This window comes from Taudactylus pleione, unplaced genomic scaffold (genome assembly GCF_031769625.1).
Source record: "Taudactylus pleione unplaced genomic scaffold, aTauple2 ptg000667l, whole genome shotgun sequence".
NCBI classification, from domain to species: Eukaryota; Metazoa; Chordata; class Amphibia; order Anura; family Myobatrachidae; genus Taudactylus; species Taudactylus pleione.
In genome coordinates, this window is record NW_028285069.1 from 4,094,343 (window position 1) to 4,112,342 (window position 18,000).

Sequence of the window (18,000 nt, forward strand, 5' to 3'; positions counted from 1 at the left end):
CAACCTGGCGATATCGTCAGGTAGTGCAGGTTCAGGGATGAGGGAGGGTGCCAGCACTGAACGATATATATTCAGTGTGTGTTTAAGGTCATTAAGGACATTGAGCACACCACCACCGGCGATACACTACATGATATCGCTCATGGAGCGAAACGTGTACTGGATATGCGCCCTGAGGAGACCTGTGCACAAACAAGAGCCCTCAAACAGCGATGAAATGGAACAGTGCTATAGGGAGTGGTGTCCAATAGACTGATGAACTCTTACCGATAGCTACTGTTCAAGTCAATACTGATCCTCAATCATGGGGAGTACTTAGTTGTTTGCGCAAGGCTTCTTTACGTTGACTTAGTTATCCATGCACATATAGGGCAATACAGAGTCGCACGCACTGACGATGTCGGATGCAGAGAAAGGATCTCTTTCTCCTGCATCTTTGGCATAATGGCCATGCGTCCAGAATAGAGTGTGCGCCCAGAGACAGAGCAACGATTGAGGCGCACGGGAGAGGCAAGGTCTCAGAAATGTCTTCAAAATGTTTTGGGCGTTCCTGGGTGGTGACAGTGAGAAGACTCTCAGTACATTTGGACGCACGGATGTACACCGGAGAAGGTTCTGTACACCAGAGAAGATTTTGTAGTGACACAGGCGCGACTGCGTAGGGACTTAGAATCAGGCCAATAATATTAAAGTCAAGTCTGTTATGGTTATTATTTTTACATGAGATTAGGTTGATCAAAGTTTAGGACTTGGTGAGGATTGGATGATTGCTAATGTCCTGATACTGTATGTAAAACGGGATGCAGTCAATATCCCGGCGTGCGGGATGCCGGAGCTTAGAATACCGGCGCCGGAATCCCGACACCTGTCAGAATCCCGGCGCCGGAACCCCGAAGGTAAGTAGCTGGGTTATGGGGAGGGTTAGGGGTTAGGGACTAAGGGGGGAGGGTTAGGTTTAGGCACTAGGGGGGTGGTTAAGTTTAGGCAACTGGGAGGGAGGGTTAGGGAGGGCTAGGATACTGACCGACAGGTGTTGGTATCCTAACCCTGCCGGGATGCCAATGTCGGGATTTTGACCGCTGGGATCCCAAGTGCCAGCATCCTGTACCCAACCCTGTAAAACATAGTACTTTGCACAATCTATTCTGCATTAATGTTTCTAAAAAAACCTTCCCAATGGAACTTCTGTCACTTTTCATTCTTTTGCCGTCTTTTACAATAATGCAAACTGCTATTGTTCAAAAACAACTACATTAAAATGCTGCCAAACTACATTACTTTATATGTCTTGGAAGGAAATGGCACCAACCGTAAAACAACAACAACAAAAAAATTTAATATATATGAAACTATGAAAACCACAAACAACCTTGGATTAAAGATTTATAAAGATTATTCCATTCCAAGACACTGATCCTTCACAGAGCAATACTATTTACGTCTACCTTCTGTCAGTAACCATGAATGATGGCAGCAGATACTGTTTTACCGTGTTCCGGTCGGTCAGAATTATCCAGCAAAATGATATTGTAATTCCTGCGGAGCAAAAGATTTCCTAGAGGAGGATCATTTCACTGATTTATTCTAATTAAACCACGAGAAAATCACAGGTGTAATGAAAGAAATGGATTAAAAAAATGATTTTAATGACATGTACTGTAGTATTATTTTACCTAAGAGAAACACTTTTGGATGCAACTTGGTAATGACATGGTACACACAGTTATCTACACTTACAGTATGATGCATACAGACGGGACGATCGTAAGGGATAACGATATCGCTGAATGATCTCCATGCACCTCCCAGTGTGCGGGATGATCGATATCGATCATCCACCACACCATCAACCCACCAACGACAGGCCAGAGACCCGAACGCGGGTCCCTATGTAACCTGGTCGATAACGTTATCGTCCATACGTGCCCGCGCATCGCTGGTCGTTTGTGAAGGAAGGCAACAAAAAATGCACGATATGAACGATAACGATATGATCGATATAGTTCATATCGTGCATTTTTATCGTACCGTGTGTACGCACCATTATATTGAGTGTAGGGATGAGCGGTTTTTGAGAAAACGGAACACACCCGAAAAATAGGGGTTCCGAGCCGTACCAAGTCCTAATTCGAAATCACTTTGGGGTCCCAACTCGGGTCTTCTTGCAATTCAGAACTCAGATCTAAAAACCGGATCTCGAGTATTTTGGATTGCATTTAAGTTCCACCCTGTGAGGTGGTCAAAATTGACTGGAAATGAATGTTATAGAAGTTAATAATGCAATAAGTACAAAAACAGGCCCAAGCTACATGATTTTAGCTGTTTTATCAATTTTTAAAGAAATAAAAAATCGAAACCAAAATACTTGAGGGTGGTTTTGGCAAAACCAAACCACGGGGGTCCGCGCACCTCTCTAATAAGTGTTTCATGTAAAACATTTCTGGGTAATACACAATATTACCATATATATATATATATATATATATATATATATATAAGCACCCAGACTTCTGCATTAGTAGGGCATTTGCTAATGATGGGGTAAGGGGGTTGGGTGGTTCATTTGTGAAGAATGGTGAACAATTCTGTTGCTTTAAGATACCCTAACCCTATAATACGAGGTGGTTTGTGATGGTCAGGTGCAAGAGCATGATATGGAATTTCCAGATCTGATATTCACCAAAATATTCATAGGCTATGCATATACTACACATGTGTGCTCGAGATATACTACAGTACATGCAGTATATACAGCATACATTATGAGGGTGCTATAATTAAATGCAATGCAGGGTGTCAAAAATAATAAGGATGTCTGGACAGTCCCCTCAAATCGAGATGGTAAAGGTTTAAATAGGGACAGCAGGGAGATATGAGAGATGGGGGGCCAAACATTTACCTATCCAGTAACCTCACTAAGAGGCACTGTTATCAGACCCTCCTCAGGGGCTGACAATGGGCCTGATTCAGAGCCGGACGCTATTTGCGGTCGTTCGTTCAAAAAAAAGGGGTGGTTATTCAAATGAACCGTTCACTCCTTGCGGTCTGCTGCCGCCTCCATGTCTGAACGAGCGAACAAAACATGCGGACGTTTATTTGAAAAATACGCCCCCTGGCCGCTCACATCATACGTCATGTCCGCTATTTATTTGATTAATCGAGTACATCGATCAGCGTATGAACTGCTCGCTATTCTTGTGGTTGGTTTTTCCTACCACTATATTGCGAGCAGTTCTGACTATAAAACAACCAAGTGACGTGGTCAATGACGCTGCTGTATTAATTATGCACACCCATAAAACGCCCGTTTTGACACGCCTGCGTTCTGATCTCCACTCCCCGTTTTCAAGCACCTTCCCCCGTTACCACCCACATATGCCTCTTTCTGTTTCTCAAAATAGCAGGCACTCGCTATATAGCGAACAAACGATTTTCGGCCGCACTGACTGGTTCGCGCATGCGTATTAAAAACCGTACGCATGCGCAGATGGGCAAACATCGCTCGGAACGAGCGTACTGCCGCTTACGAGCAGCTCTGAATCAGGCCCAATGATGACTGATGGTGGATGTTACTCCAGCAAATAAAATTACACTTTTGCTGGAGAGGGCCAGTGGGTAGAGGGATTGCCCTCCAAACTCCTCCTGTTTAAGTCTGTATTCTGGGGGATATATTTACTAAAGTGCGGGTTTTTAGAAGTGGAGATGTTGCCCATAGCAACCAGATTCTAGCTATTATCTTCTATATCTATAACGTGCTACATAAATGTTTAGTAGAATCTGATTGGTTGTAATAGGCATTATCTCCACTTATAAAAGCCTGCACGTTAGTAAATACTGTATACTGTATATGGCCTAGGATCATCAAAGAGGTCAGCGTTTACTGGCAGGCTACCAGGCTGTCCCTGGATCCAAATGAGGGACACTCAACCCCTGATCCAGAACACAGGAGTCAGGGGCTAGAACCAGTGCTTTAGAACTTAGGGGGTCATTCAGACCCACTCGCAAGCGGCATGTACGCTCGCAAGTGGGTCGATGGTCCCCACTGTGCATGCGCACGACGGAGGGAGCACCGTCGTGCGCATGCGCGAGACCCGGACTGCGACAGCCAAGCTGTCGCTCCGGGTCTCGCACCAAAGGGGGCGTGCTGTCGATGGTGACTGACAGCACGCCCCCTTTGGGGGGCGTGCCGGGGGCGTGGCGGCCAGACGGAGGCGCTCCCATGGGAACGCCTACCGTCTGAAGCCGGCCCCACTGACATCACTAGTGATGTCAGTGGGAGTGATTTTGGCTTTGATAGAGCCAAAATCACTCCAGGGCTTGTGGCTGGGAAACCCTACCGCAGGGTTTCCGTCGCAAGTCCGATGGTCGCGATGGTCAAGACCATCGCGACCATCTTTTTGGACGCTCGTATATGCTGTGGATGGTCACCCACAGCTATACGAGCATCCAGGAGGACGCTCCATTTTAATGGAGGAGGGCCCTGATTCAGAGCGAACACTCTGGTCAGAGCGAGCGGCTCTGAATCAGGGCCTTAGGGAGCAGAACAGTGAGTATTACAGTTAATCGAGAAATCGTCTAGAATCCACTGAAGATAGCACAAAACCAATTACCAGAGCTAGGTGCCTGGAGCCTACACCCACAAAGAGGGATATAGATCCAGTACCCAGTCTATAGCACCCGGAGTGACTACTCCAGTGGAAACTCAGCATGAGCCCCAAAAGTCAGAGAGAGGACTCTCAGCACAAAAATGAACATATGTGTTTTTAATAAATTCATGGAGTACTAGCCATTTTCTGTGACTTCTTGGTCCCTTTATTTTTGGGGCTCTGTGGACTTTGGGCCTGATTCAGACCCACTCGCGAGCGGCTGTCCGCTCGCAAGTGGGTCGATGTTATGGACTGAGCATGCGCACGATGGAGGGAGCTCCGTCGTGCGCATGTGCCAGACGCGACGAGCGAAGGAAAGTCCTTCGCTCGTTGTGTCCGATCAAAGGGGGCGTGCTGTCAATGTTGATTGACAGCACGCCCCCTTTGGTGGGCGTGCCGGGGGCGTGCCTCCCTGACGGGGGCGTTCCCACGGGAACGCCTCCCGTCAGAAGCCGGCCCACTGACATCACTAGTGATGTCAGTGGGAGTGATTTTGGCTCTGATAGAGCCAAAATCACTCCGGAGCTTGCGGTTGAAAACCTCAACCGCAGGCTCCGGCTCGCAAATTCGATGGTCGCGATGGTCTCGACCATCACAATGCACGCTCGTATAGCCTGTGGGTGGTGACCCACAGCTATACGAGCGTCCAGGAGGACGCTCCATGAAAATGGAGCCCGGCCCTCATTCAGAGCGTGCGCTCTGCTCAGAGCGTACGGCTCTGAATGAGGGCCTTTATCCATGTGAGAAATTTGTGGATTTTGATTGTGAAAGAAGACCACAAAAGAAACTGCTACGTACCTGTATCATACCTTATTCATGTAAGCCTACATGTAAGCACCATTTGTTCATATCACGTTGTGGGTGTACCCTAATGGACATTTTGGATATTCTCTCAAGATCTACTTTTATTTTGGATTGGGACTGTCATCACCTTTCCATCCATTTCTGTCACCTGAGGTGTAGAAAATTTATGGCATGAACTTTATGACAAAAGAGTTTCTCTTTTAATGTTTTTTTCATATGGACTAATTGAAAAACGTTTGGAGTCTGTGAAAAAGATTCAATGCTATGCAGGCTGTTCTGGACTGAACCTGGAATAGGACAGGAGGTGAACAGCAGCTTGAGCCGGAATGGAACCGGAGGCTTAAACCAGATTGGAACCAAAGACGAACAGCAGTTTGAACTAGACTGGAGCCGGAGATTTGAACCAGTGGAGATGCTGCTTGAACCGTACTGGACTGGAGGAGAACAAGCAGCTTGAACCGGATTTGAACAGGAGGAGTAGCAGCTTAAACTGGACTGGTGCCAGAGGAGAAAGGCAGCTTGAAACGGCATGGGTCCAGGGGAGAAGTGGCAGCTTGAACCGAACTGGAGCCGGAGGATAAACAGGTAGCAACCTGAACACAGGCTGGAAGAGTGCAGACCGGATGCAGGTAAGAGCGCAATGCTGCAGAGTAACTGGAGCAGACTCAGAGGCAGCAGCTTGCAGGGTTCCAGCTGACTGGAGTGCAGGTCCAGGCAGTGGATCGGAGTCTGGAGATACACATTGGTGAGTGAGCACACAGAGGAGAATTGTTCCACTTTGATCCGAAAAGGGTGCTAGTAGCAGGTGCAGCCTTAAATATGGCGCTGCTGCAGATGATAGCAGTCATGTGAGCACACTTAATAGGTAAAGACTGGATACTGGTGCTCAGTTGATCAAAACCAACATGGCTGCACCCATGTCCCATAGGAGTGCAGTGACAACGCTCTGGAACAGAATAGCCCACCATTGATGAAGCACTGCCGAAGTCCCGTTTTTGTGACACATGACCGGTCCCTTTTGAGCACACAATTTGGCTGCCTCCTCCTCTGGGTTGGGTATGGGATCCCAGCGGTCAAAATCCAGACACCAACATCCCGACAGGGTTAGGATACAGACACCTGTCGGTAGGCATCCTAACCCTCCCCCTCTCCCTACCCCTAAACCTCCCTCCCAGGTGCCTAAACCTAACCTCCCCCCTAGTGCCTAAACCTAACCTCCCCCTCCCAGCACCCTAAACCTAACCCTCCCTCCTTACTGCCTAACTCAAACCCTCCCCCTAGTGCCTAACACTAACCCTCCCCCTAATCCCACTACTTACCTTCAGGATGCCTGCGGTCGGGATACAAGTACCGGGATTCCGGCGCCGGTATTCTGTGCGGATTATGACCGCATCCCCCTCCACTGTATGTAGGTGAGGGGGCATTTCATTAGAACAGTTACAACTTTTTTTACACAAATGCCTTCCTTAATGCTGTCACATGTACAGTACGGTCATAATTACTTATTGAGCACATCATTATCCTTGACATTTAATTTAAGCGTTCGATATACCAAGGTAGTTGGGAATGGCTGTTGGATTATATACTTTTTAAATGATATGCAAAAAAAAGTCATGGCGTCTTCCAATTAACGGTTTAATTGATTTGCTCAGAAATTATGCAAAAAAACTGACTGAAAAATCTTTTGAAGAACGGCGTCTCAAGGAAAGTCTTTAATTGAACGCCTTGGGAAAGTGTAGTATTTTTCAGAGGGAATACTTTGTTCTCTTAATTAGAAGAAAAAAAATAAAATAAGCATAACATTTTCAATGGCGTCGCCAGAGATGAAAAGCATAAGCTTAAGGTAGAGCCTTCCGTAAATGTATTCACTTTTTTATCAAGTTATCTGGCGCTCAAAAAGATAATTATAAGTTACCTCATGTTGGTAGCCGCTCTTTTGCTAAGATGCAGCAAATACAGGTACAATATATAGTATCAGAGCAGCACAAACTACTGTATCCAAAACTATGAGTGTTTAAAACAAACTTTATCGTTGTACTGTACAAATGACGCAGCGTCTTATATCTGCTCCTCTTGTACAGTCACAGCTGTGTAATTCAATAGTGTGATTATTATGTTTATTAACAGTTTTTATAGATGTAATGCAGTGCTTTACAGCAAATATTGTGGACACAAAACCACGCATGTAATATGCCATTTTGTAAGAACTATAAGTAATTGACCAGCCACAAACCATTTGGAGCAGAGTGTAACTAGAATGGAGGAGAGGGTTGCAAACCTGCCGGACAGGGTTGGACTGGCCCACAGGGGTACAGGGGAAATCCCCGGTGGGCCCCACTGCCTATGGGCGCACCCTCCCCCTCTTCAAAGTGTCAGGTTCCAGACCTCAAATTATAGATTGTTACTCTATTAGATGGTCAGTTACCCGGAGGAGCACTGATCAACATGGGGCTTGGTTCCCTTCTATAGAAACTAACCAAGATTTGCCTAATGGTTAGCCAAGCATCTGTAGTGGCTGGCCACACCCCCTCTGGTGGATGACCACACCCCTTAAGCAAGGGCCCCTACCACTGCATTCCCCTAGTGGGCCCTTTATGCCCCAGTCCGACACTGCTGCCGGATAATATGTGGGCGTGGATTATGCAAATGCAGGTATGGTGCATGAATAACAAAATTCACTGGGGTTCACTATCCTATACTGGGAATTGTAAGTGAACTCACAGTTCCGGTGTCACAATGAGCATATCCCATGTCCCTTTCCGGGGAAAGCCCTTTCTCTCTCCAAGCAGGAGGTATTCCTGTGTGCAGACAATAACCAGACAAGCATTTACTTATAGGAATCCTGTACCGTCTGTCACAGGAGTGCTGTCTCCTGGTTTCGACTCAATCCCCAGCCTCTGACCATTCGACCAATTCGTTTTCTAACCATCACTGAGTAACCTGAGCAGCTACCTGACCATTTATTAAACCATTTATTAGTAAGAAATTAATACATCTCAGAAGAAGGGGTAGAGCCAAAAGCACCCCGAAGATTAACTACCACCTGGTTAGTATGTGCCGGGCTATAAGAATGTTAAAGATTGCAAAACAGAAAAATCCCTTGGAGGTCTGCCAGTGGCCAAATGGCCACTTTTTGGGGCCCCTCTGATTTACAGATTCTTTTTCTTAAATTTTTGTGAAATGAAAGGTGGCTGTCTCCTGCTTATGCAAAAATAGGCGTCGTGTTGTGTCGCCCCAAAAGAGGGCACTTTGGAGAGAATCTGGGCAGGGTTTGGGTGCACTGGGGGAGTGGGCTTTCAATGGATTGGGGTTTTTCATTTTCTCGTCATTCTGTATGTATTAGTATTCGGAGGAATGGCTAAACCCGTATTCAGTCTGGATCCTCATCGCTGCAAGCCCCAAACAGCTGCCTCTGCTGCGTATGCTGTACATAGAAGGTCGTTGCTAAAAGCTTATTACTCCTTTAATGATCCATGGAAACTTGCACAGGTCCAGATTTGCATTATTACAACTTTAGATTTATCAGTTTGCTTAATAAAAGGTCTTTACACTACATGGTTCCTCCATAGCTCAAATACAGCTAAATAAGTTGATCAGGGCTGCCGAGAAGCGGTGCCCATGTCTGGCAGGAGTACTTGGGCCTGACACAGAGGTGCAGTCACGCCTCCAGCACGGTATGGCCACGCCCTCTGCAGGGTACACCCAGTGAGTCATGTGGGAAGGTGTGAGTACATATGGGATCTGAGGGCATGTGGGGTAATTTGTTTTGGTTGGTTCTGAGTGGCATGAGGGGGGGGGGATTTTGGGACAAAGAATGTGGGAGTGCAGAGGTCATTTCAGGTGCTTTTTTATAACTAGGTTTAACTGCAATGGGCCTGATTCAGGGTCGCACACTTGCAGCGTCCTGCCACGGTGCATTTCCGTCTCGCTGTGTCTTCAGGCGCACTACTGATGCACCATCAAAACCTGCATCTGCCCTATGGCAGGTGCAGTTTTTCTGTCTGACCATGGCGTCCTGTGTGAGCGGCAGTGCTCCTTTGGACGCAGCTGCATACAGCGACACGCCTGCATCTGTTTAGCCATGCCCCCAGTTACCTCCCAGGAACGCCCCCTAAATTCATACCCCCTGCGTCTAAATCTGTTCTGCGTCTCCATGCGGTAGCAATCAGGGCGCATGCGCTGTGTGACTCCAACACAAGAGCAGAAGAAATAACACCAGCCGTTTGCGCAAATATTGGCATAGCATGCGACTCTGAATGAGGCCCCATTGTGAGGCCCTTGAAAAGATTAAGGAGCTGCACATGTGGCTATGTAACGTACCCTGTAACCCATCACTGCTCAAACAATAAAAAGTAATATACAAAGAAAAGTCTATATATGCACAATATATACATAATGTAATGTACAAATAAACTGCTGTAAACAGAGTCATAACTAGCTATGATTGACCGATGCCACCTCATAGAGTGCAGCGCTCTGTGGGGGACACCGCCGACTGCCCCTATATCTGTATCTGGCTAGCAGGGTGTCTGGAACGCAGATGCAGTGCTGCTCAAAGCATGCCAGAATCGCAGATGCGGTGCCGCCCAAAGCATGCCAGAATCGCAGATGCAGTGCCGCCCAAATCGTCCTCTGGACGCTCCAAACAGCAGACTGCAGCCATAAAAGCCCCCTGGAGCATCCTGAGGATGCTTTGGGAAGCACTGTTGTTCCGGTTGCTTGTGACCCCGCCCCCTGTGTCATGACGTCATGCACTGAGGGGAGTGTGGCCGGCACCGGGCTGTAAATAATATCTGTAGAAATGGTAAGCTTTCATGTCGTTACTTCGTTGTATAACAGGAAAACCTGTCTTTTATAGGCAATAACATTCCCTCTATCATAAGTTATTATGGCCATTAGACATCAGCGCGGAGATTGTGTCCTCTATGAACTTGTGGTCATGGAACTCTTCGGTGATTTATATTAACCACGCAATTTACAGTTGCTTTACATTAACACATATATTAAATAGGTATGATAAACAATTTGACCTGGTTACTGCAATATATTATGTAGCTTATGCTTACTGGAATAGATTCAAATTTATATCACTTAAACAAATGCTCTAAAACAAATTGGACTTACAGATGTGTCCACATACATTTTACTTCCTTTCTTGCGCGTTAAACAGCTCTTCTAGTCGCGCCATGCTGTGGTGTGACACGGTAGCGCCAAGCGTCTTTTTGTGCGACTTTTTCCCTTAAAATGTGTCGTAATGTAATACTTTGCATGTAGATACAACCCGCCGTCACACACAGAATATGCATGCTGCAAATCATTGTATTCAGCAGAAGCTGCGTGTGCATCCTATTCGCTTCGCTTTGCAAACATGACGCATTTTAAGGGAAAGAGTCGCACTAAAAGACTCTTGGCGTTCACACTGCGCTCATGTGTGATGTGTAACGCAACTTGTAGTGCACAGAGGATAGATGTATCTGGTCAGATCTGTATTTCATCTCAGCCTTCACATAAGAAATACACATGGGACCTGATTCAGACCCGCTCGCTAAATGCGATCGCTCGCATCTAGCGTATTCAAATTTGTCATAGCGATGACATGGGAAGTGATTGCTCGCCAAGGCATAAGCACACCCACTTTGGCAGTGCGAGTGATCGCTCTGTGTATGTAGACACCCATTAGCGTATGTAGAGACGCCCACTAGCGCACATCATCTCCAGGATGTGTATTAAAACATTGGTACATTGAGCACCATCGGTAGCGATCGCAGCGCTTGTGGTTGCCTTACCCTACCGCAAGCACTGCGAGGACTTCAGTGTAAAAACCAGGCATGTGACGTGTACTATGACGCTGCCTGTTAATTATGCACGCCTTAAAAACAGCGTTGAAATACCGAGGCACGCCTGCGTTTGCACCTCCACACCCCCGTTATTAGTGTCCTGCCCCTGTTACCACCCACAAACGGCCTCTCCTGTCACTCATTACACTGGGGGAAAAAAAGAAATTTCATTGTAGGAGGTGAGACTTAACTGGACTATAGCTAGTAACTGTGCCCTATAAGAGTAAAATAGGATTAGTGGGAGATGGACCAATAGGGAGACACCTTAGGGTATATAAGGAAGTAGCATAAGGTGATTAACACACACCTTGAAAAAGGCTCTATATGAGCAGAAACGCGTTGGTGAGAAAGGAGCTGCATTGAGAACACCAGGAATAAGGGCTAGAGGACGCATCACTGCTATATAGACACCAGGGGGACTACATGAACCCATCCCGGGAGGTGACTGTTTATATCCCTGTACATGCTATTTTGGGTGTGAATTGTCCTACACCCCTATATATCTGGTACGCAGCCATCTTTATGTGTTTTATGGATGTTTTTATGTTTTGAATAAACTGTACTTCACTATATACTACTTCTAAATTTCTTTGAGGAATTTTGGCATATTTACTGGTTGAATCGTTTGAAAAGGAACAGCATAGGAATCTACTCCGAAGATACTTTCTCATTTATTAACTTTTCCTGAGCCTGACTTTTACTCCAGAGGAGCAGAACGAGGCGTACGCATGCGGGTACGCAAACCATCGGGTCGCTGGCGAGTGCACAGTGCTAGCGAGCAGGTCTGAATGAGGTCCATAGTGTAATCATTGGATATTTTTCTGATGAGGATTTAATATTATTTGGTTATATACTAGTAAATGAACCCGGCATCTGCCGGGTCACTTCATTCGCCCCGCCAACTCCTGTCCCATTAAAACTAATATATTAGAATAAAATTAAGGGGGAGATGTATCAAACCTTGGAGAGAGATAAAGTAAAGAGAGATTTAGGGGGAGATTTATCAAAGCTTGGAGAGAGATCAACTACCAACCAATCATATACTGCCATATTACAGGTTGTGTTTGACAAATGGTAGTTAGAAGCTGATTGGTTGGTATTTTATCTCTCTCCATGCCTTGATACATCTCCTCCTATATTTAAAATTATAGAGGAAATAGGTAGAATTTTGTGCAAATACAAAGAATAAAAATATTTAAAAAAAAATGAAAAGAAGGTCTAAGCGTGATAGCAGCAATTTCGCAAATGCATTGTCCACCAATAATACCTTCTGATGAGCAGTTCTGCCCACAAGCTGTCTGCAGAATATAGAACATCTCTCGGGCATGCTTGCCACCTTGCGGCAGGGCAGTCAGCAGAAAAGGGTAGAGAGTGCGGCAGACGCAGAGAAAAGAGAGAGAGAGGTAAGTCAAACAGGACAAGATAAGTGCACAACAAATTTAGGGAGTCAATACAACAACACAAAAAAGAAAAGTGAAACAGAAAATGAGAATTAGGATATTAGTAAAAGCGTAGCAAAAGAAACACCTGGAAACCGGGGGGAGGGCTGGTAAAAATATGAATTATTATAAAACATTCAGTTCTTAAAGAAAACATCATGCAAGCGCAAACAATAAACCCCAAAATGCGTCATCTCGTATTCATGTGAACAGTGTTACTTAATACAAAGAACACAGAGATCAACCTGTACATTATAAGCCTCGTATTCACTGGCGTTAATTTCATGCATTTTACAAACATTTTGAACTTTTAGAATTTATGTAAATATAGAAAATGTTGCTTCCAGTGTCACCATTCTCACATTTTAGTGTTTGGGTTCGCTGCGTTTCGCAATGAGTTTTATTCAATGTGTTTAATGTGGGTAAGTGCGTTGGGAAAGCCTACAATGACTTTTCAGTGCTAGATGTGTTTTTCCTGTTTCTACTACTGTTCTTTACTAGCACTGAGGGGTCACAGTAGTCTTCCCGATTGCGTCGCAATACCAGCGGGCACCTGGCCTTTAGATGACCTGTTCTGTAAATAAGCGCTTAATTCCAGTCTGCAAAAATTAACGTCATATACAGTATGTCCATTTTTCATGACTTTCGGATAGTGGGGTAAATGTAATAGCTTGCGGATTCAAAGCCATATGGCCTATAAATTACTCCATCTGACTTACAGAAATTTTTAACTAGCAAGAACCTATTAAATTGAATTTACATGTATGTATTTATTGAAATAATTAAGAGATTCACTAGAGAACAAATTGCTTTGGCTTGCTTTTTTATTATAGTATTTTGCAGCAGATTCTATTATTTCTCACTTTTTTATAATTTATTAAACTGAAGGGAAAGAGCAGTGATTGAGGTGGGCAGCTAGCATTGGAATGGTAATCACAGACAAACCTGAGAGGCGCCAATCTGCAATGTACAGAATATAGAGTACAAACAATAGTTTCTAAGACGGAACAAATAAACAAAAAAAAGGCTCAAAATAAAACATACTTTTGTAATTTCACAAAATTTTCAGAGCGAGAGTTAAACAACATAGAACAAATTTAACAGTGGCACGATGAGTTGTATAAATCTGCCAACAGCATATACAATACAGCTCAATTCAATAAGAAAACTGGGACTGGCTACGAATACTATATATAAACATACAGTATAATGTATTAAACATGTGGATTTGAATGCAAGATATTGATTTTGACATTTTAGTCTTAACCCAAAAAGAAAAAAAAACAACAAAACTCAGTAAATGTTTTGCTAGAGAATGATCTTACCTTCTATGTCAAACCACAGTGGGATATTGGACGGCTGCACAGTCACTACACCCACAATTTCAGTAACTTTATCACTTTCCATGACTGTGAAATTGTAGAAAGGTTCATCAAAGGTGAGAGGTGTGGGTGATGGCGTGGGCCTCTTAATCCATTCAATATGGAGACGGGCAGTAGAGGACTTCTGCGGACGCCCATTATCTACAGCTTTTATCTGTTATTTTTAAAGAAAGATACCCTTATTATTTCCCATATGTAGGCATCTTAATCTTAAAGTTTACCTTAGAATGATTCTAAAGGTTATGTATCACCCCTTATTATTATGGGACATAAAAACCATCCTTAACTAGCGGGAAAGTGAAGGCACAGTACTGTACAGTACTGGTGAAGGTACAGTAATGTTATGCATCTCGCAGCCTGTGCTCCCTGGGTAGTTTCATAGTGGATGAAACACCTATTATTCTGTCACAATGTCTCTTTATTACTAATAATAATAATAATAATGAAAGTGCTGTATACACCTCTTGTGTCTCTCTATATATACACTCATTCACTGCTCAGTTATACATCTAATAATAATAATAATAATAATAAATGATTCATACTGAAAAGAAAAATATAACAATGTAAGTGCTGTATACTCTCTTATGATTCTATATAAATATACTCACTCTTAGCTTATTTAAACAGATAATAATAATAATAATAATAATAATAATAATAATAATAGCAATAATAATAATAATATAAATGAAAAAATAAATAATAATAATGTAAGTGCTGTAAACACCTCTTGTGACTAAATACACTCATTCTCAACTCTGTTAAACCGATGTTTTGATGGTGATGATGATCATAGTAATAACAATAATAATGTAAGTGCTGTGTATACACCTCTTGTGATTCTATATAAATACTCATTCTCAGCTCAGTTAAACAGATCTTTTAATGATAATATAACAAATAATAATAATGTAAGTGCTGTGTACACCTCTTGCGACTATATAAACTCTTAATTATAAAGCTGTTTTGATGATAAAAATTACAAAAAAAGTGCTATATATACCTCGTGACTCTATATGAATAAATGCAATTTCAGCTTAGTTATACATTTTTTTTTATTATATTAAATAATATATATTTTTTTTATAAATGTGTCTATTTTATTTGCTGAAAAAAATTGAAGACTGTATCACGTGTAGTTTTGGCATCCTACCTATGGGAAATATAGCACTAAAATTGATAATTATAGTAATTTACAAATCAAGCAGTTTTCATAAATTCAATTCTACATAAAATATATAAAAACCACATATAAATAATGGAATAATGTAAATATATAGAACATTAGTGATTTTAATCAAAACACTTTGCTCCAATGGATTTTAGAATAATTGTTTCTGGTTTGCAGTAGTACTATATAAACTGTTGAACGCAGCATAGGGGAGATCTGTTTCAAATTAAAGACAAATGCATAATGCTGTATCATGCTGTTCCAGCCTTTCTGGTTCCCAGGGGAATAGGCCGATCACACTTGCAAATTTAAAATACAAGTAGGTAGTGAAGTGTTCTGATTTTGCATTAGCCTTGTAAATAACCTCTCTACTTTAGCTCACTGTTTAACAACGTGAAATGAATGGATAATGAATTCGTACTGTTAGGATGTCGTAACTCCCCGCTGCAAACTGCTTCCTTGAAGATACCAGGCCAGTCTTAGGGTCAATGAAAAATTTCCCATCTTCATTTCCGTCGACAATGGTGTAGGATATCTCAGCGTTGGGACCTTCATCCTTGTCGAATGCAAAGGCTCGGTAAATGGGCTCACCCCTTTTTTTACGGTCTCTCTCTGGAAGTTTGATCTGATAAACCTTTTCTGGAAACTGAGGCTTGTTATCATTTTCATCCAGGACCTGAACCACGACCCAGACGGTGGATTGCTTGGATGAGGGGCCACCGTCACTGACCGTCACCTGTGTGTGGAAATTAGAAGCAAATGAACTTGTGTTAACAGTAGTCATGTATCATTTAACTGTACATATGTTCTGGATGGAAGCGCATGGGTTCAAAAGTTATCTTAAATTGACAATTATTGGAAACATGATCATAAAAGGATAAAATATCAACTTATATAGTCAGTGGTAAATAATAGCTATCCATATTTTGTGTAAGATACTGTTGAGACTATTAAGTATTTATTACCGGTTATTTATATAGAGTGCACATATTCCCCAGTGGAGCTCACAATCTAAATTTCCTACCACATGTACACGTAGCACACACACGCTAGGGTTAATTTTGCTAGAAGCCAATTAACACATCAGTATATTTTATTTTTGGAGTGTGGGAGGAAACCGGAATACCAGGAGAAAACCCACACAATCAAGGTGAGAATATGCAAACTCCATTGAACACACAAACTTATTGCTGTGAGGCAGTAATGCTAACTATTACACCATCTGTGTTGCCCCAGTACTGAGCAAACTGGTGATGGGAGAAACCAAAATGGCCACAGTGTTTAACAACAAAATGCCAAAAAAAACTCCATAAGTATAGACAGCCCTTGAGTTCTGTAGGCACCACACATTAATGTGTAATATTTATTCCGTAACCCTAACAAAACTTCTTGTGGTCCATCAGCCATATACATTGAGAAGAATTGTCGAGCTGGTCACATGCGTGCAATGTGGTCAGCCATTTTGGCCATTTTTACCTTATTGGTAAACTCCCCACATGGCCAACCCAGCACTTATTGCTATCAATCAAAACCTTGTTGGATTTCACAGATTAGAGACAAAAGTCTGGTCAGCAGATGACCCACGTACTTGTACAGTAATTAGGGATTGTGAGCCAGCAGAAGAAACCTCTCTACTTTTAGGTCCATCGTCAAGTGACCAGGGGGGGGGAATGTATGAAGCCTTCTAAAGAGTGGGAGAGTGGAGACTTTGCCCATAGCAACCAATCAACTTCTACCTATCATTTTACAAAATGCATTTGATAGGTAGAGGCTGACTGGTTGCCATGGGAACTTCTCCACTTCTCCACTCTTTAAAAAGGTATGATATATTTCAACCTAGATTTGTGAAATTTGCCCATGAGTCTATGCAACCAAATTGTCCACAGATAATTGCTCAATAATTTGTAAAGAATAAATAAGAAAAAAAAAGTCCAGACAATTGTAAGATTGCATGTTCCAGCGTAAGCTACGTATGACACATCTCCCATAGATACGGTACAGTCGCAGAAGTGCTTTTTTATATGCACATCTATGGGTGTGTGTGGAAAAATGCATGATGTAGGGTGGCATCGCTGGAGTTCACACTCCGTCAGGAAATGGTACGTCGCCTGCCTTGCCCCTACTGTACATCACTTTTCATTGAATCGCCCTGAAAAACTTTAGTACAAAATTACACATTATGGATATGGCATACAGGATGCTACCAATGGAAAAATGAAAAGATGAATAAGAAACAATTATTATTACTATTATTTATTTTGAACAGTTACTTATAAAACGCAGCATTTTCCGTTGTCTATGGGCAGGGGCGTCTTAAGAGAGGAGGGGGCCCATGTGCACTCCTCGTGCGGGGCCCCCTCCTCTCTCCCTGGTGGCTGGCAGCCGACTGGCGTGGCTGGCCAGCCACCGGAGCATTAGTAGACTCCGGGTACTAGAGTGTGCCCGGAGTCTACTGCGCATGCGCAGAACACTGGAAAAATGGCAGCGCAGGCCATTTTCCGGTGTTCTGAGCAGCGCTGACACCCGACGCGGAACCACAGACAGGTAAGTTTAAAATAATATGGGTGCAGGGTGTGCGGTCCAGGATCCCCCTGAACCCGGGGGCCTATGTGTGCCCCGCACACACTGCACCCATTATAGATACGCCACTGTCTATGGGATAGAACATACTATATGTTGAGTGTACAATATAAAGATACAATATCAGAACCAACAGGA

The 18,000-nt window shown here is 43.4% G+C and overlaps 1 protein-coding gene across 1 annotated transcript in view; it reads right to left on the reverse strand.

Annotated features, from left to right (window-relative positions):
* FAT3 (FAT atypical cadherin 3) overlaps nt 1–18,000 on the reverse strand; it is a 467,371-nt gene that overhangs the window by 201,745 nt on the left and 247,626 nt on the right. The window contains exons 4-6 of the mRNA XM_088455722.1: nt 15,704–16,018; nt 14,052–14,262; nt 12,555–12,623 (exon numbers count right to left, since the gene is read on the reverse strand). Coding sequence (XP_088311848.1) covers nt 12,555–12,623; nt 14,052–14,262; nt 15,704–16,018 — 595 coding nt within the window. The remainder of the gene's footprint in view (nt 1–12,554; nt 12,624–14,051; nt 14,263–15,703; nt 16,019–18,000) is intronic.